We start from the raw sequence: 19,084 nt of genomic DNA, 5'->3' as shown, positions 1-19,084 counted from the left end.
TTGTTCCACATAGACGTCTTCAATCAAATATCCATTTAAAAAGGCACATTTGACGTCCATTTGGTACAACCTAAAGCCCACGAATGCTGCAAAGGCAATCAAAATTCTTATTGCTTCTATTCTAGCTACAGGAGCAAAGGTTTCATCAAAATCAATACCTTCTTGTTGATTGTACCCTTTGGCTACGAGTCTGGCTTTTTTTCTTATGACTGTTCCATGTTCGTCTAGCTTGTTCCTGAAGACCCATTTCAGTCCAATCACCTTTTGGTTTTTAGGCTTGGTCTCAAGATGCCAGACCTTGTTCCTTTGGAACTCATTCAGTTCCTTTTGCATGGCGTTTATCCAGTCAGACTCCAGTAGGGCATCATTGTGATCTCGTGGTTCTGTCATAGACAAAAAGGCATGGAAAGCACATAAATTTTTCAGTTGGGATCTCGTTTGAGTTCCCTTTTCAATATCACTTACTATCAAATCCAATGGATGGGATTTCAAGTGTTTCCATGGTCTTGGTTCAAATCTTCTTGTCTCTGCTCCTCCCGTTTGAGGAGCTTCATTCGTCTCGTCTACTGGATGAATTTCTGGTGCCTGTTCCTCCTGTATAACAGGATCAGGAACAACTATCTCTTTTTCAGAAATATGCTTTTTGTCGGATCCTGCAGGTGTTAGTTCCTCATCAATGTTTACTGACTACTCAATACGAGTCAGTCCTATTTCGAAGTCATTTTCATGACTTGGTTCCTGCAGAGAGTTAGTTTCATCAAAAATAACATGGACACTTTCCTCAACACACATTGTTCGTTTGTTGTAAACTCTATATGCCTTACTACTTAAAGCATATCCAATAAAAACAGCCTCATCGCTTCTAGCATCAAACTTTCCTAAATTGTCTTTACCATTGTTATGTACAAAGCATTTACAGCAAAGATTCTAAAGTACGAGATATTGGGTTTTCTTCCTTTGAGAAGCTCATAAGGGGTCTTCAAGACGATAGGTCTTAGCATGACCCTTATTGATTATGTAGCATGCCGTATTCACTGCTTCAGCCCAGAAATTCTTCGGAAGATTGCTTGCTATGATCATTGTTCTTGCCATGTCCTCCAAAGTGCGATTCTTCCGTTCTACCACGCCATTTGTTGTGGAGTTCTAGGAGCTGAGAAGTTGTGATCAAGACCTTCATTTCTGCAAAACTCTCAAATTTGGAGTTTTCAAACTCCTTACCATGATCAGAACGCAAGTGCTTAATTTTAAAACCACTTATTCTTTGAGTTCTTTTTGCAAAGTTAACAAATTCATCAAATGTCTCATCTTTGCTATGGAGAAAAATAACGCAAGTGTATGTTGAAAAATCATCACTATTCAAGCACATATCTCTTACCAGATCGACTTTGGATTCGAACAGGGCCACACAAGTCCATATGAATCAATTCAAGGGACTTTGTGTGCTTACCATTTTCTTTGATTTGAACGAGGATCTAACTTGTTTACCTTTTGCACATGGTCCACAAACTTCATGGTTTAAGACTTTGATAGTTGGTAATCCAACCACCAAGTCCTTACCACTTAGCTTCTGGAGTAATGCCATACTTGCGTAACCACACCTTTTATGCCAAAGAAGTGGTTCATTATCGACGGCACTTAAACACGTTAGATTGTTCCTAGGAACAAGGTTGAGATCAACAACGTAGGTGTTCCCTTTTCTTGTTCCTTCTAGGATTTTGGTACCTATTCCTGCATTACTTACTACACAACATTCATTAGTAAAATTTACACTGTTCCCTTTATCGCAAAATTGAGAAATACTAAGCAGATTATGTTTTAAACCCTCGACCAAAAATACATTGTCTATAGACTGTGACTTATACTTTCCTACCTTCCCTATTGCAACTATGTTACTGGTAAGATTGTCTCCGAAGGTCACAGTTCCTCCATCATAGGCTGAAAGCGAGAGAAATATCTCTTTATCTCCTGTCATGTGTTTAGAACAACCGCTATCGAGGTACCACAGGTTGTTCCCCCTCACTTTAGCCTGTATCAAAGCAATCAGTCAGTGGTAGGAACCCAGTTTGACTTGGGTTCCTCTGTCGGGCTTGTATTTCTCTTAACTTTCCAAACTTGTTTAACTAAGTGGGTGTTCATTTCAATATGTTCTTCTCTGGAGGAACAGTCAGACACTAAGTGTCCACTGTTCCCACTGTGAGAGCATATTCGGTTGCTTGGAAGATCAACATATTTTTTCATTTTGTTTTTCTTCTTGTGATTGAAACCTAACCCACTTCTTCCTTCATTTTTATATTTTTGTATCCAGCTTACTGGATCAGGAAGAGTCGTTCTTGAAGATTCCATTTTCTTTTTAAGTACCAGATATTTACTCAAAACTTTTTCATGTTCGAATTTCAATTTTTAGAACTCGGATCTGGTATTTATAGAGGAACTGGTTCCTTCATGAACGAATAGTTTCAATTTAGCCATTTCCATATTCAAGAAATAATTTTCATTTTTAGCATTTTCAAAAGCTTCTCGAATACGTCGGTTTTCATCAAAGACTTCAAAGAATCTTTCCTCAATGTATGCATTCACTGTCTTAAACCAATTTGAATGACCTTTGGTGACTTCTAAGGCTTTTTCTAAATTTTCTTCTCTAACACAAATGGCCTTAAAGTCATCCAAAGTTTCCAAAAGTAGTTTTATTAATTGATTCTTTGAAAGTCATTTTAACTCTTCTTCTACAACATTTATGCATACCTTGTTGTTTGGCAAGTCTTCTTCCTCGTCTGTTTTTTCCATGAGACATAAATGAGTTGTCTCCTCTTCTGGTTGTTCCTGCTCCTCGTCTGAATCGGATTCTCCTCAGGCAGCAACCATGGCCCTTCTCATGTCAACTTTTGAGATAGGTTTTTGCTGTTCCTTTCCCTTCTCCTTGTACTTTCCTTTGCTCTTTTCATTTTCCCAGAGAGGGCATTCCTTTATAAAGTGATCCGGACTTCCACACTTGTGAAAGCTTAACATTCCTGGCTTTTTCAAGTTCTTCCCCTTGTAGTTTTTGTTGAAGAACTTTTTGAATCTTTTCACGATCATTGCTGCCTCTTCATCATCAGTTTCTGAATCCTCTAAGTCATCGGACTTGAGAGCCAATGCCTTAGGCCTATTAGATTCAACCTCATGAGTTCCTAAATGGATTTCATGAGTCAACAAGGAACCGGAAAGTTGTTCGATATTGAATGTGGTGAAATCTTTTGCTTCAAGGATGGCAGTGACCTTTGCCATCAATTTTTCATCCTGAGGAAGACTTCGAAGAACTTTTCGTACTTGTTCCTCCGGAGTGATGATCTTTCCTAGAGATTCAAGTTCATTAATGATGTTGGAGAACCTTGTGAGCATCTCTTGAACAGACTCCTTAGGCTTCATTTGAAATAGCTCATATTTGTGCATGAGCATGTCAATCTTTGATCTCTTGACTTCGTTTGTTCCTTCGTGAGTAACTTAAAGAAGTTCCCACATCTGCTTGGCTGATTTGCATCCCGTGATTCGATTGTGTTCATGGGGATCAAGACCACAATGGAGAATCTTTTGGCCAAATTATTCATCTCCATCTTGTCGAAGTCATCTTTATCATATTTGAAGAATGGCTTGGGAATTTCTTCACCTTTTTCATTTTTCTCTGTGACTTCGAAGTCACCAATCTCTATTACTCTCCAAACTTGATAATTTTCAGCCTTGATAAATATTTCCATACGATTCTTCCAATATGAATAATACTTGCCATTAAACATTGGTGGACTCTGAGTTGAGTAACCTTCTTCTAATCTTTCTCCTGATGTGTTCATCATTTCCAGGAACTAGCTCCTCAGTGTTAACTGATTTTGGACGAACTAGGCTCTGATACCAATTGTTAGTCTTGGACGAACACTTAAGAAACTACAAGAGGGAGGGGGTGAATTGTAGTTGGAGAGACTTTCAAACTTTTTGCGGAAATACAAGAATGATTGAATAAGAAAGATAAAATTGCATGAAATAAGAAAGAACTATGAACACGAGATTTTTACAAGGAAAACTTCATAGGCCCAATAGGAAGAAAAACCTTGACCACGAGGGATTTTGACTCGATTCTCTTTAATAACTTTTAGGCCAAAAGACTCTCTTTTGTTCAACCTAAACTTGGACTAACTCTGTTCCTCTGGGAACTGGTTCCCTGTCAGCCTGTTCCCCCTGAACAGTTGACTTCTCCCTTGACTTCACTCGAAGACTTTTCTCTTTCTCTCTTCTCTTTCTCTTTCTCTTTTTCTCTCGAAATGATTACAAACTTAGATTCACTCAACCCAATCTATAATACATCAATTTCTAAGAAGAAGAAAACCGAATGTACTTTCACTAAGAATATTACATAAAATTCTGAAAGTATGTCTAATAAGATCATTACAAAACTCTATTTGTAGGGATCTTTCTTCTCGAGTTCTTCTCCACGATCTTCTCCAAGATCTTCTCCGCGATCTTCTCCAAGATCTTCTCCATAATCACACGTAGCATCAACCACTTCTCCACAATATGTCCGTTGTGATAATTCCGTTGGCAGTTGGGCTTCCTTAAACTTAGCCACTTCTCCACGTTCACACGCCTTATAAATAGATTAGTTTTTGTGGTTCCTAAAATGTAGGAACTACCTCAACGATCTATCTTTAAGCGTATGCTTAGGTTAGTGTTTGGCGGCTCCTAGATTGTAGGAAAAACAAACATGCTGCACACACTAACTAAACAAAATATTATGGAAACTTAATATATTAAATTTGTTACATCCATAATATTAACCGAATATCACAAATAAGATATTAACAACTTAATCTTGATTAAACTCCTAATCAATTCATTATAAGTTATTTAACATGTTATTCGTGAAGTCTAAAAATAAATAAACTAATTAAAACTAGAAGAATAAATCTAACAAAATAAAATAAACAAAACAGGAAAAATAAATCTAAACACATGAAATTACATCTAACATAATAAACTAAAAACTGGACTTAATAAACTAAAAGCACGTAAACTTTAATTATATGTCATTATCAAAATAGTGAAATAACAGACTTCACAGTAGGATTAAACATAGAATTTTCATCAAAGAAAACATTTCTAATTAGTATAGCCCTACCCTCAGACGGGGACCAAATTGAATAACCTTTCACACCATCCACATATCCTACAAATACTCCTTTTCTAGCTCTTGGCTCCAACTTACCTTCATTTACATGATAGTTAACATTACAACTAAAAACTCGTATATCTGAGTAATCTGCAGGTTTACCTGACCACATCTCATATGGTGTTTTGAGATTGATTCCTAAGGTTGATCCGATAGCACGCTGCAATGACAGCTTTTTCCCAAACCTTCTAGTCATCCCAGCATTAGAGAGCATGCACCGAGCTCTCTATAAGTGTCTGATTCATTCGTTCTGCTACACCATTCTGTTGTAGTTTGTTCTTAATAGTGTAATGCCTAGCAATCCCTTAATTCTTGCAGAACTCTTCGAACTTAGACAAACAGAACTCCAGACCATTATCAGTTCGTAGCCTTTTGATCTTCTTCCCAGTTTGATTTTCCACCAATGCCTTCCACTGCTTGAAGCTCTTGAAAACTTCACCTTTTAACTTCATAACAATTAACCAAGTCATTCTTGAAAAATCATCAATGAAGGACCTCCTAAAGATTTCACACGTGAAGGATCCCAACAATCAGAGCGGATATAATCCAGAGTACCTTTTGTTTTATGAATGCCCTTAGGAAACTTGCTATGATTTAGTTTCCCAAAAACACAATGCTGACAAAACTCAAGGTTTGTGACCTTATGGCCACCCAGAAGATATGCCTTGGAGAGGATTCGCATCCCTCTCTCACTCATATGTCTAAGTCTCATGTGCCACAGCTTGGTCATATCCTCCTTCTGAATTAATTCAGACGAAGCAACAACAGGTGAACCTGAGAGTAGACCCTGCAAAACATACAAAGTACCACACTTGACCCCCTTCAATACATCCTTTGAACCCTTGTAGACATACACAACTCCCCTCACCTCTGAAACTGAACACCTTACTGTCTAACAAACGAAGTAAAATCAGATTCTTGGTCATCTGTGGAACATGCCTGACGTTATTCAAAGTGCAGAATGTACCATCATGTGTCCGGATCTTGATAGGGCCTATTCCAACTATCTTGCAGACTACACTGTTAGCCATTGAAATATTACCTCCCTCTACCTTCTCATAAATAGTGAATCACTCCCTACAACGATTCATATCATATGACGCTCCAGAATTAAGAACCTACACATCATTACAATATGTTTGCTCATTTGCAACTAGAACAAGATCATCCTCATGATTTGAATTTCCTGCTGCAACTACAGGAGAACCAAACACAGATTTATTTTCATGATGCTTCTTTTTAGGACATTCCTTTTTCCAATGTCCCTTCTCCTTACAGTAATGACAAACATCATTAGGTTTAGGATGATCCCCTTTAGAATTTCCAGATTTCTTGAAATTATTTTTACCACGTTCCTTACCACTATTGGATACTAATCCAAAAGCCTGATTATTTGTACATGTACTACCAGATGACTTATGGCGTCATTCCATAATATGCAGATATGATCTAACTTCTTCTAAGGACACAAATTACCAACAACGAAAGATTGCACAAAATTTTAATATGATAACGGTAAAGAAACAAGCAGAATCAAAGCGGCATCCTCATCCTCCACCTTGACATCAATATTACGCAATTCTAACAATATTGTATTTAATTGATCTAGGTGATTTCTAAGAGGTGTACCTTCATTCATACGCAGGGTGAACAGATGTTGCTTCAAAAGCAACTTGTTGGTTAGAGGTTTTATTATATACAAACTCTCTAATTTCAACCACAGACCAAATGCAGTTTCTTCTCTGCGACTTTAGTGATTATGTCATCAGCCAGACACAACATAATTGTTGGATGAGCCTTATCCTTTAGAGTGGTTATCTCAATGGTAACTGAATATGTTGACTTCTTTGTCAAAGGTGCCCACAACCCCTGTTTCTTCAGTAAAGCCCGCATCTTGATTTGCCACAGACTAAAACTATTTCTCCTATTGAATTTATCAATTTTCACATTCATCCCAGACAGCTTTCTCACCCAGATCGAACACAAAGCTCTTGATACCAATTTGTCATAACAGACGTGAGCAAGAAACAAATAATCGAATGTAAAACAAAGAAAAACGCACAACAGAGTTATTATGTGCTTCACCAATTTGGCTACGTCCACTAATAGAGAGAGAATATTTTATTATGTGAGGAAAACCAGATTACAGAGTGAATTAGACTTAATTCGTGGTATAACACAATTAGGTTTAACACCTATTTCTACCCCGCGTCAGAAAACACGTTTCCGCGTCAAAATCGCCTACCGCCGAATCGGGTCGGGCGACATCCGCCTGATCGCGCGGTATTTTCCCAAACCTCAGAATGCACGAGGGCCCGATCGGGTGACCATGTCTGGTCGTAGTTCGCTAAGGCGCCTGATCGGGCGAACACGCAATTCGGGCCTGATCGGATGGCCCCTGCGAAACTCTATTTCGACTGCATTTCGTCCAACGGAATCAAGGCATTCTTACATGTATACCATACACCATGTTATCTTCGTGATCAATGAGAGAACCGGATATCCACTCCAAGGCACGGAAACTACGCTTTCCTATTAGTTTAATTTCGCCCCTCTAGGATCACCGGGTTAACACGAAATAACTAATGAGATACAATGGAGAGAAACAATCCACTTAGATGATCTTCTAAGTGAATCAACAAGAACTTGTGTTTTGTGTTTGTTAAGAACACTCAAGAGAAGATTGCAAGTTTTCTCTTAAGCTAAGCAAGAAGTATTTGAGAGAGTATAGAATAGAAAATTCTGATTTTTTCTAACCCTTCACTCATAGGAATCCCAAGGTTTATATAGGAATCATAAACCTTTCATTGACTAGAGTAGAACATCCATAACCCCCATTTTAATCACCCATCAAAGGCCTTTAATCAGCTGATTTAAGGACCTTAAAGGTCATTAAAATGAGGCCATAACATCACAACGGACATAAAACCGTCAAGGCATCTTTTCGCATTCCAAGGCAGAAGACAGTCGCGACTCGCGAAGAAGCTCGCGAGTCGCGAGGCGCTGGTCGCGACCCGCGACGCCTGTCGCGACTCGCGACGGGCCACTGGTCGCGACTCGCGACTCGTGTCGCGACTCGTGTCGCGACTCGCGGCCAGTCTTCTGTCTCCCTTGGTTTATCAATGCGTTTTGCCACTTGATGCACTCTAGCTTTTGCATACTAGACCTCCTCCTCTTCTAGTACATACCCTTATGAGTTTCAAACCCATTACCCTATAAATGTTCCAACAATCCTCCTCCCATTTATAGGGTAATGTTGAAAAGTTTTTCAACTTGCTATAAATCGCAAACACACATGTTCATGCATCATGGAAATATCTAACGATTGAATTTCCATTTAGTAAAAGTAATCTTTACAATAATTTAGATCATAATGATAGACAAAGCTTTGAATCATATAACCATTACAAATTATTGAAGTTACTAATACACACAAACATAAACTAGGTTCTTAAAACCTCCGACACCTATGAAGCCTTGGTGTCCATATCCATTCATAAGCATTCCAAGTCAAGCCTAAGACTTGATGAAGCGGCCAAACTTCTAGCTTACATAGGTAAATCTTTCCGGACATGCTCCTACAATTGAGCACCTTATCAAAGATTTATTAAGAATAAAATTCAACCTCTTTATCATTGTAGCAACAAGCACTAACCTCGGGATGTATTAAACAAGTGCTCCCAACCTCTTAGAGAAGTACTATCCTCCTTGAATTTGAGATCTAACGTTGTATTAGACATCAAATAGAGTTTTCCTTCACCATAGGTTGATCAATAGGCTTAAGACCCATCCCTTTGTTCATTTTGTTCACTAGTTCCCTTGACAACGGTTTTGTAAACGTATCCGCCAAGTTCAAACTAGACCGAACAAAATTAATAGTTATACAACTATTCCTTATCATTTCCCGCACATAGCTATGTCTAACTCCAATGTGCCTTGACTTGCCATTGTAGACTTCACTATATGCTTTAGCTATGGTTGATGCACTATCACAATGGATAGCAAGAGGTGACATTGGTTTCACCCATAAGTCCACCTCACTCAACACATTCCTTAGCCATTCCGCTTCTTGGCAACAAGAAGCCAAAGCAATGAATTCCGATGCCATAGTGGAATCCGTTATACATGTTTGCTTCTTGGAAGCCCATGAAATGGCACCTCCTCCAAGAAGAAACACCCAACCACTAGTGGATGAATAATCTTCCTTATTCGAAATCCAACTAGCATCCGAGTAACCTTCTAAGATAGAAGGTTCTCTATTGTATGTTATGACATAATCCAAGGTCTTATTCAAGTACCTTAACACTCTTCTCAATGCTTGCCAATGCAACATACTAGGATTACTAGTATACCTACTGAGCTTGCCAATAGCAAAGGCTATATCCGGCCGAGTGCTAGTCATAGCATACATCAAGCTTCCAATTAAGCTTGCATACTCCAATTGTGAAATTGGAGTACCACTACTCGGAACCAAGTGAATACTAGGATCCATAGGAGTAGCAAAATGAGTCGAATTTGACTCATTATACCTCTTGACCACTTTCTCAATATAATGAGATTGTGATAAAGAAAACGACCCTTTCCCTCTTATTATTCTAATACCTAGAATAACATCCGCTTCACCCAAATCTTTCATGGAGAAGCTAGAGGAAAGGAAGACTTTGGTCTTTTCCACTTGTTCCAAATCAGTCCCAAAAATAAGCATATCATCAACATATAAGCAAATTATAACTCCTTTACCGTTATTATCAAATTTGCTATATACACACTTATCGGACTGATTTATTTTGAACCCACTAGACAACACAACTTCATCAAATTTTTGATGCCATTGCTTAGGTGCTTGTTTAAGACCATACAAAGATCTAACAATTTACAAACTTTAGTTTCTTGACCTTTAACCACAAACCCTTCAGGTTGATTCATGTACACTTCCTCCTCCAATTCACCATTAAGAAAAGCAGTTTTTACATCCATTTGGTGAATTACTAGACCATGAATCGCAGCTAATGCTATCAATAGTCTAATAGTAGCTATTCTAGCTACTGGAGCATAAGTATCAAAGTAATCGATACCATATCTTTGCCTAAAACCTTGGACCACTAACCGGGCCTTATGTTTTAGTATGGTTCCATCGATTTTCTTTTTCCTTACAAAAATCCATTTACAACCTAGGGGTTTGCAACCGGGAGGTAAATTAGCTAAAAACCAAGTGTGATTACCCATTATAGAATCCATTTCATCATTCACTGCCTCTTTCCAGAAAGCAGAATCATGAGACTTCATAGCCTCATCAAAGGACCTAGGATCCTCCTCCATATTGTAACAATATGAAATTTGAGTCGAAATTGACTCCCTTGACCCTTCAACTAAATATAGTTGAAAATCCGGTCCAAAAGATTTCTCTTTTCTAATTCGTTTTACTTTTCCTAATTTCCGGTGTTGTAGTATCATGATCATTAGAAATGTCATCTACAACATTGGAACTAGTACTAGGTATCATGTCCTTTGGTCTTGGAATCGATGAGAATCTAGTCTCATCAAATATTGCATCCCTTGACTCTATCACGGAGTGAATAGAGACAAAGTCATTGGGCTCAATGACATAAAACCTATAGGCTTTGCTATGTACCGCATAGCCTATAAAAATGCAATCAATTCCTTTTTCACCTAAAGTTTTCCTTTTAGGTTCCGTCAATTTGACAATTGCCCTACAACCCCATACCTTAAGGTAATTGAGATTAGGCTTTTTATTACACCAAAGTTCATAAGGGGTAGTCTTATTCCTTTTATTAGGAACTCGATTTAAAATGTAACATGCAGTTAAAATTGCATCACCCCAAAAACCGTCATTAAGACCCGAATTAGAAAGCATGGTATTAACCATTTCTTTTAGGACCCTATTTTTCCTTTCCGCTATACCATTACTTTGAGGTGAGTATGGGGCGGTTGTTTCATGAATTACACCAATGGAACTAAAATAACTTGGATTATAATATTCACCACCCCTATCCGTTCGAAGTCTTTTAATCTTTTGATTAAGTTGGAGTTCCACTTCGATTTTAAAGGTCTTAAACTTTTCTAGTGCTTCATCTTTAGTAAATAAAAATATATGTAACAAAACCTTGAAAAATCATCAATAAAAGTTACAATATATTTTTTATTTCCTAAAGAAGGTGAACTATGAAAGTCACACAAGTCACTATGCACCAATTCAAGCAATACCGTTTGTCTAGTCACACTAGGATAAGGATTTTTTGTAATTTTATTTAGCACGCAAGTGTGACACTTCTCTAACTTTAAATCGAAAGGAGGTATCAACCCCATTTTAGACATGTCATATAATCTACGATAATTCACATGACATAAACGATTGTGCCATAGAGAAGAAACATCAAGCATGTAAATAGAACTAGTACCAATTTTATTATCAATACTAAATTTAAACATTCCATTACAAAAGAAACCTTGTCCAACAAAAATACCACCCTTGGAAAGTACAAATTTATCCGACTCAAAAACAACTTTAAAACCATACTTATTCAAGAGACCTCCTGACAAAGATTCTTCCTAACTTCCGGTACATACACAACATCCCGGAGAGTTAAAGTCTTTCCCGAGGTTAACAACAATTCTACTTGGCCTATGCCTCTAGCCTTTACCGTAGAATCATTCCCCATATACAAGATTGGACCATCATCCAAATCTTTCAAAGACTTGAAGAAATCCTTGTTATTGCACACATGTCTAGAGGCTCCCGAATCTATCCACCAAGAATCATCAACCTGCACACACATAATTTCAGAAATCATAGCAAAAAAGCATTTCTTCAATTACATTAACATGTGCATTGTTACCTTGGTTTTGAACAACACTAGGTTGTGTGTTCTTTGTCTTCTTCTTGTTGTTAGAAGGACAATCCCTCTTAAGATGAGGACCATTGCATATCCAACAAGAGAGGGTCTTCCTCTTCTTGTTTGCAACATTGGTTTTGTTATGTTGTTGTTGTTGTTGTTGGATTTCTTGGTCTTACTAGACCCACCAACCTCTACCAAATTAACGGTAGATTTAGGAATACTAGGAGTAGTATCCTTAACCCCATCTTGAGCCCGGATCCCCTCTTCAATACGAAGATGAGTTCCTAATTGCTCCATGGACATGTCTTCCTTTTTATGTTTTAAAAGATGTTTTGTATCTTTCCAAGAATTTGGTAATTTGTCAATGATTGAGGCAACCGCAATTGCCTCATCCATCACCATACCATGTGATCTTATTTGGTTCAAAATATGATGAACCTCATGGAATTGCTCCATAATAGGCCGATCATTAGTCATTTTAAAAGAATTAAAATTACTAACAAGGAATTTCTTACTTGAAGCATCTTCCGAAATGTACTTGGCCTCAAGAGCGTCCCAAAGTTCCTTTGCACTCTCCACATTTTGTAGAGATCAAACAACGGGTCGGTGAGAGAGTTGAGAATATGACCACGACAAATGTAGTCATCATTCTCCCACTTGATCCTCTTCCTAGTAGTCTCAAGAGGCTCTTCCTCTCCATCTTCCGGGAGTGGTGGCATAGGAGTTGATAACACATACACCACATTCAAGGCGTCAACAAGAAGTGCATCTTCTTTTGCCACCTCCGATAGCCCACCCCCTCAAACTTATCCAACTTTTGGAAGTTCATAGTCATGTCCTTGAGTGATTGAGCCATATCCGAAAAGAAATGAAAATTAAACTAATAGATTGTTATCTTCGTGATCAATGAGAGAACCGGATATCCACTCCAAGGCACGGAAACTACGCTTTCCTATTAGTTTAATTTCGCCCCTCTAGGATCACCGGGTTAACACGAAATAACTAATGAGATACAATGGAGAGAAACAATCCACTTAGATGATCTTCTAAGTGAATCAACAAGAACTTGTGTTTTGTGTTTTGTTAAGAACACTCAAGAGAAGATTGCAAGTTTTCTCTTAAGCTAAGCAAGAAGTATTTGAGAGAGTATAGAATAGAAAATTCTGATTTTTTCTAACCCTTCACTCATAGGAATCCCAAGGTTTATATAGGAATCATAAACCTTTCATTGACTAGAGTAGACAATCCATAACCCCCATTTTAATCACCCATCAAAGGCCTTTAATCAGCTGATTTAAGGACCTTAAAGGTCATTAAAATGAGGCCATAACATCACAACGGACATAAAACCGTCAAGGCATCTTTTCGCATTCCAAGGCAGAAGACATGTCGCGACTCGCGAAGAAGCTCGCGAGTCGCGACTCGCGACGGGCCACTGGTCGCGACTCGCGACTCTTGTCGCGACTCGCGGCCAGTCTTCTGTCCCCCTTGGTTTATCAATGCGTTTTGCCACTTGATGCACTCTAGTCTTTTGCATACTAGACCTCCTCCTCTTCTAGTACATACCCTTATGAGTTTCAAACCCATTACCCTATAAATGTTCCAACACACCACTCAAATGCATAATCTATGCTATGACCAATCATTATTTTGTTGTATGCATAATATTATAATGTGCTTAACCTTATGATTTCTTTATGCTATTCCTTTTATCTGTTTTTATATGGTGGGTACGTAGGAAAATGTTTGTAGGATTCTGAAGTGTCCTCAGATTTAGCCGCCATTGTTTTGGAATGAATGTGATGTAAACTACTCGATGTGTTTATTTGCTTATTAATAATAAAGAACTAGTTTTTAGGTTTGGGCTATGTTTCGAGTAATTATAATTTCCATTGATTAATATTTTAGAATTTCTTCCTTGAATAATGCAAAAGTGGGTTTTAATTTCCAAAATATGCCCAAAAAAATTAAAATTCTCTGCGTACCGTCCACGTAGGACGGCACGCGAGAAAATTGTTTTTTTTTTTTTAACCCACGGAAACCACTACTCAAAGTAGCGGGTTAATTTTAAAATAAACCGCTACTCTGAGTAGCGGTGTATAAATATAAACCGCTACTCTGAGTAGCGATGTATAAATATAAACCGCTACTCTGAGTAGCGGTTTACCTGCGCAAAATATGGTAAGTAGATATCAGTTTTCATAATAAACCGCTACTCGGAGTAGCGGTTTTACCTAAGTTGAAAAAAAAAATTCTCGGCACTTGTAAACCGCTACTAAAAAAAAATTCTCGGAGTAGCGGTTTTACTAAAAAAAAAAAAAATCTCGCGTGCCGTCCTACGTGGACGGTACGCAGGGAATTTTAATTTTTTTTGGACATATTTTGGGAATTAAAACCCACTTTTGCATTATTCAAGGAAAAAATTCTAATATTTTACTTTAGCATTATAACACCAAAAATGGTTTAGTGGTTAGGACTTCAGTATATAAGTTTGAAGTGATGAGATTAAAACATATAACATGTAATTTTTTTTTTTTTTGTATGTGGAGTACATAAAATAAACACTTTGACAGAGTGTCATGTGGTATAGTTCCGTGTTTAGGAACATCTTTTAATATATTAGTATAGATTTCTCTTTTGAACGGAAGAAGTATATACTTCCTCTGCCTTTCTCATGCTTTCTTTTCCATCTCTAATCATTCATTGATTTTTCCTTATTTAAGATTGTAAGCAAAGTGTGTAAATCAATTACCAACAAAAGTAGTATTGAAAGAGGAATCATTTAGGATATTTGACTCATAGGTGGTTTCTCTTCGCTTGAACTTATCTCAACTAAACTTATTAGACCTAATTTCACCTAATGAACGCAAATATCACCTTATGTTTACACCTGATTGGACTTGATGAACTCCGAAACTAATTATAAGTAAAATCATTTGGCATATATCCCACGCCTCAAACATCCAAATTATGTGTTCGTCACCATTAGCTGAAGTCTGAACCACAAGTGAGAGCTAGACGATCAGACCGGTGACTGAAAATAACGTTAATTATCTAAGCCTTAGTGAGTAACTCTAATCAAATAACAAACATTTGGTTGTTACTATTGTTAGTTAGCATTTTGTCACATAGCATAACAGAATTATACATTAAAAAAAGAAAAAGTTAGTCCTTGAATCGCAGAAGAGTATTATAACATATAGAGTACTTGTGTTTCAGTTAATCCAATGCAATACTCGATTTTTATTTATGTTTATAAAATGTGAGCTTAACTAAAATATATTCAAATCTTATGTGCATTACCATGTTTATATAAGCATGGTTATTGATGGATAGGTTGGCCTTCCAACAGGAGGGAAGAAACTATTTTGGAAGAGGCATGTTACCAGGCCTCTCGAAGATTTGCTGGAGTCCTTGGCAATCAAACAGGTCAATACTTATTATGACTAATTTTACTAATTCATGATGTCTTTGTTATATGAAGTTACTAATATAAACTTATTTTTATTGAATAAAACTAATTTTTATTAACTAGAACTGATGTTTGCGGATTAAAACTAGAATATTTAACATTCTATGTATATCAGGGCACAAGATGATGGTCAATCTCAAATTCTTGTGTGCATCAGATGCAAGAACTCCAAGAGGAAAGGACATTCTGAATCTCAATATTCATCCAAAGTATCATCAGATAATTATAACAAGAAAGAAAAGTGGTTGATTGTGGATCCTCGAGGTTCATTAGCACATAGATGGAACATGCTGTTGTTCATGGCTAGCATGATATCCCTGTTTGTTGACCCTGTATTCTTCTTGTTGCCTGAAGCTAGACCGGAGCTGTGCATCCAGCTTGGCGGAGATCTGAAAGTAATCTTATCAACACTAAGAACAGCATTTGACTTCATTTACATGATCAATATTTTAGTCCAGTTTCGAATGGCATACGTTGCTCCACCTTCTCGTATGATTGGGATGGGAGAACTTGTAACTGACCCTTGCAAAATTGCTGCAAGATACCTCAAGTTTGGGTTCTGGATTGATCTAACAGCTGCACTTCCTCTTCCTCAGGTGCTAAAACTTTTGTCTTTTCTTTTTCTTCTACTATAACATTTTATTTGTTGACGGAGGAAGCACTAAAATTCGATACTAAGTATCATTGATTACCGGGTACTAAACAGGTCGTCAGTACAGAGTGTGTTCAAGTCAAATATTGTTTAGTTAGTTCTAGTTGCAAGCAATAACATGACAATAATGATGATCTCTTCGATTCTTCCTTTGTTTCTTTTGGGTTGCAGGTCTTCATATGGGTAATTTTACCTAACCTTAGAGGTTCCACAATTTCTAGGTTCAGAACCTATGTGTTCATTCTTATGATACAGATGCTACAAATGCTGCACAGATTTATTCTGGCTTACCCGCTTTCCCTTCAACTCTGTAAGGCTTCTGGAGTCATCACAGAGAAAGCCTGGTTGGGGGCTGCTTACACTCTAATTTTCTACCTATTTGCCTCTGTTGTGAGTAAAACGATAAATCAAGTACTTCTACTTTGTTCCTAGTTCTCATGCAACCTCTTAAATCTAAAAGATCCCGGTTATACTAAAGTAAAACATATCTAAAAGATTTATGTATTATGGTGTGTCCCAATTTGGAATCTCATGTTGAGAACAGGTTTCAGGAAATTGCTGGTACATAATGTCGATACACAGACTGCGACAATGCTGGGATATGGTCTGTAATCAAGAGAGCTCTTGTGCGGTCAATTACTTGGATTGCAGTGCTTTAACAGATCCGAATAGGATAGCTTGGCTTCAATCGAGCAACATTAGCAGAGTTTGTGACCCCGATAATGCTCTATATCCATATGGCATTTATAGCTTTACAGTAACAGAAAACCTGTCTACAGGTGGTTTCTTCAACAAGTATTTTTTCTGTCTTTGGTGGGGACTAAGAAATTTAAGGTGACTTACTAAAATTTTCTTTTTAGTACTCTCGTCTCTCTGAGTCTGTCCATTAATATGTCTTGTTCAACTTTTACAATTTCCATTGCACTACTTTTACCATTAAAATAACTCTTATTACATAGTTGTAAAGTTTGTCAAAGTCTTGTTGAAATTATCCATTGAAATGGTTCTAGTAACAAGTAATCCTAATTTTTTTTACATATATTAGTCAGAAACCTATGTTAAAAGATTTATAAAGTTAACTTAAAAGGTCAAACATGACCTTCATTTGTCATTTGTGCATAGAGGGAGTATATCATCCTACATTTTTGGAAAGTTCTCATAATTTTGAAGTCCACTTTTGTAGTTCACAAGGACAAAATCTTGAGACCAGCATTGATATTGCAGAAAATTTGTTTTCGTTGGTCATTGCAACCCTTGGACTTTGCTTATTTGCGATTGTCATTGGTATTATGCAAGTAAGTTTCGTTGCATTTTATTGTTCTTGTTGTTTCCTTGGTTTTGATGCCTAAGACATTGAACTTGCTATCAGAAATACATACAATCTGCTAGTGTAAGAATAGAGAATTGGAGGCTCAAGCAAACTGATATGGAGCAGTGGATGCACCATAGGAAGCTACCTAGAGAACTAAGACAAACTATAATCGAGTACTATGATTACAAGTGGGTTGCTACTCAAGGAGTGGACGAAGCCTCTATTCTTAATGCACTTCCCATTAATCTCAGGAGGCAAACTAAGCAATACCTTTGTCTCAATCTAGTTCGACAAGTAAGCGAAAGATTCAACTGATAAACTATCATTTTGTAATTGCTTGGCTTACTAGTCTTCACTTTGATCTTATGTGCGTGTAGTTGATGGTGTTATATTGGGAAATTCTACCACAGGTCCTATGTACCAATGCTATGATAGGGTTTAAGAGGATCTTGGCAATTGCTGTTTTGATAGCAGGATAGGATTGAAAAAGAATCTTGAGTATATAAAGCTTTGGTACGGGATATTGCTTTGATCGCGTGATATCATTGGGAAAGAATCTCAAGTTTACAAACATATGGTTCTAAGACTTCTTCCCAACTACACAAGGAATTGATCAAGCTTCAATTATGAACATGGAGTAATTAGAACTTAGAAGTACTTGTGGCCATGACAATAATCTCAAGAATAATTTACCTAATGACATTTTAATTTTCTAAAAAACACGTGTGTATGTTGTAGTCTCATTGATGCATCTTCAACAATTTTTGTTCTGTTTCTTAGTCCAGAAAATGAAGGACAGTCATTAGCACAAATGTGTAACCATCTTTTAATATTGCAACTTAATGACCTAAATGCAGGTTCCACTATTTGATAAATTGGATGATCAGACCTTAAATGCGATCTGTGAGAGACTGAAGCCCACATTATACACCCAAGGCATGTATCTACTCTGTGAGGGCGAGCCTGTGGATGAAATGTTCTTCATTATGCGAGGGCATATGTACTCCTACACAACAGATGGTGGGCGGGTTGGGTTCTTCAACTCATCAAAGCTCGGTGCAAATGGTTTTTGTGGGGAGGAAGTATTGACTTGGGTGTTAGACAACAGGCAACAAAGCAATACTATCCTCCCATGCTCGACGAGAACTGTAAAGGCGATATCTGATGTCGAAGGGTTTAGTCTGGAAGCCAAGGACCTTAAGTTCATCGCATCGCAGTTTAGGAAGATGCATAGCAGAGAGATTAGAGATAGACTCAGATTTCACTCTCAGCAGTGGAGGACATGGGCTGCTTGCTTCATTCAAGCAGCTTGGCATAGGTATAAGAGGGACAAAAATCAATCGAATGAAGAAGGTATTGACGATGATAAGCAGGAAGAACAAGAAGAACAACAGCAGAATTTGAGTGTACGCTGTTTGTCTTGCAACTTTCCTAGCACAGGTTATGCAGACATGGACGTTTTTATGCCGAGGCCAGATGCTGGGATTGAAGTGTATGCTGCTCGCCTTTTGGCTGATAAGAGGAGAAGTGCAAGTGACCGTTATGGGTAGATTATGAGCTCATACTTCTTGTAATGTAGTTGTGCAAAAAGTGAACA

At 37.6% G+C, this 19,084-nt stretch overlaps 4 protein-coding genes across 4 annotated transcripts; 3 read left to right on the top strand and 1 right to left on the bottom strand.

Annotated features, from left to right (window-relative positions):
• Window positions 1–5,660: 5,660 nt before the first annotated feature.
• Window positions 5,661–6,225, bottom strand: LOC130590151 (uncharacterized mitochondrial protein AtMg00300-like). The gene is made up of 2 exons (XM_057392154.1): window positions 6,079–6,225; window positions 5,661–5,981 (listed from the first exon to the last, which is right to left on the bottom strand). Exons 1-2 carry the CDS (start codon window positions 6,223–6,225, stop codon window positions 5,661–5,663), a joined length of 468 nt encoding a protein of 155 aa, XP_057248137.1.
• A 9,072-nt stretch (window positions 6,226–15,297) lies between these two features.
• LOC130590150 (protein CNGC15c-like) lies at window positions 15,298–16,744 on the top strand. Its single transcript, XM_057392153.1, has 4 exons — window positions 15,298–15,480; window positions 15,639–16,119; window positions 16,431–16,519; window positions 16,720–16,744. The coding sequence occupies exons 1-4, from the start codon at window positions 15,380–15,382 to the stop codon at window positions 16,742–16,744; spliced, it is 696 nt and encodes a 231-aa protein (XP_057248136.1). The 5' UTR covers window positions 15,298–15,379.
• On the top strand, window positions 16,670–17,966 carry LOC104903278 (protein CNGC15b). Its single transcript, XM_057392152.1, has 4 exons — window positions 16,670–17,009; window positions 17,359–17,470; window positions 17,545–17,781; window positions 17,865–17,966. The coding sequence occupies exons 1-4, from the start codon at window positions 16,744–16,746 to the stop codon at window positions 17,964–17,966; spliced, it is 717 nt and encodes a 238-aa protein (XP_057248135.1). The 5' UTR covers window positions 16,670–16,743.
• Window positions 17,967–18,338: 372 nt separating this feature from the next.
• On the top strand, window positions 18,339–19,084 carry LOC130590149 (protein CNGC15b-like). Its single transcript, XM_057392151.1, has one exon. It carries the CDS (start codon window positions 18,339–18,341, stop codon window positions 19,035–19,037), a length of 699 nt encoding a protein of 232 aa, XP_057248134.1. The 3' UTR covers window positions 19,038–19,084.

This window comes from Beta vulgaris, chromosome 9 (assembly GCF_026745355.1).
Source record: "Beta vulgaris subsp. vulgaris cultivar EL10 chromosome 9, EL10.2, whole genome shotgun sequence".
NCBI lineage: Eukaryota > Viridiplantae > Streptophyta > Magnoliopsida > Caryophyllales > Amaranthaceae > Beta > Beta vulgaris.
Note: the sequence above shows the minus strand (reverse complement) of the source record. Positions and strands in the feature narration are given on the sequence as shown.

Bases quoted from the DNA above. Each gene is read 5' to 3' on its own strand.
- LOC130590149 (XM_057392151.1), top strand. From the start codon at position 18,339: ATGCAGGTTCCACTATTTGATAAATTGGATGATCAGACCTTAAATGCG.
- LOC130590150 (XM_057392153.1), top strand. From the start codon at position 15,380: ATGGATAGGTTGGCCTTCCAACAGGAGGGAAGAAACTATTTTGGAAGA. The intron at 16,120-16,430 runs GTGCTAAAACTT...CTTATGATACAG, and splicing joins CTGCACTTCCTCTTCCTCAG to ATGCTACAAATGCTGCACAG. The intron at 16,520-16,719 runs GTTGGGGGCTGC...TGTTGAGAACAG, and splicing joins GTCATCACAGAGAAAGCCTG to GTTTCAGGAAATTGCTGGTA.
- LOC130590151 (XM_057392154.1), bottom strand. From the start codon at position 6,225: ATGGCTAACAGTGTAGTCTGCAAGATAGTTGGAATAGGCCCTATCAAG. The intron at 5,982-6,078 runs GTGTTCAGTTTC...TATGTTTTGCAG, and splicing joins TTCGTTTGTTAGACAGTAAG to GGTCTACTCTCAGGTTCACC.
- LOC104903278 (XM_057392152.1), top strand. From the start codon at position 16,744: ATGTCGATACACAGACTGCGACAATGCTGGGATATGGTCTGTAATCAA. The intron at 17,010-17,358 runs GTGACTTACTAA...CCACTTTTGTAG, and splicing joins TGGGGACTAAGAAATTTAAG to TTCACAAGGACAAAATCTTG. The intron at 17,782-17,864 runs GTAAGCGAAAGA...ATGTGCGTGTAG, and splicing joins GTCTCAATCTAGTTCGACAA to TTGATGGTGTTATATTGGGA.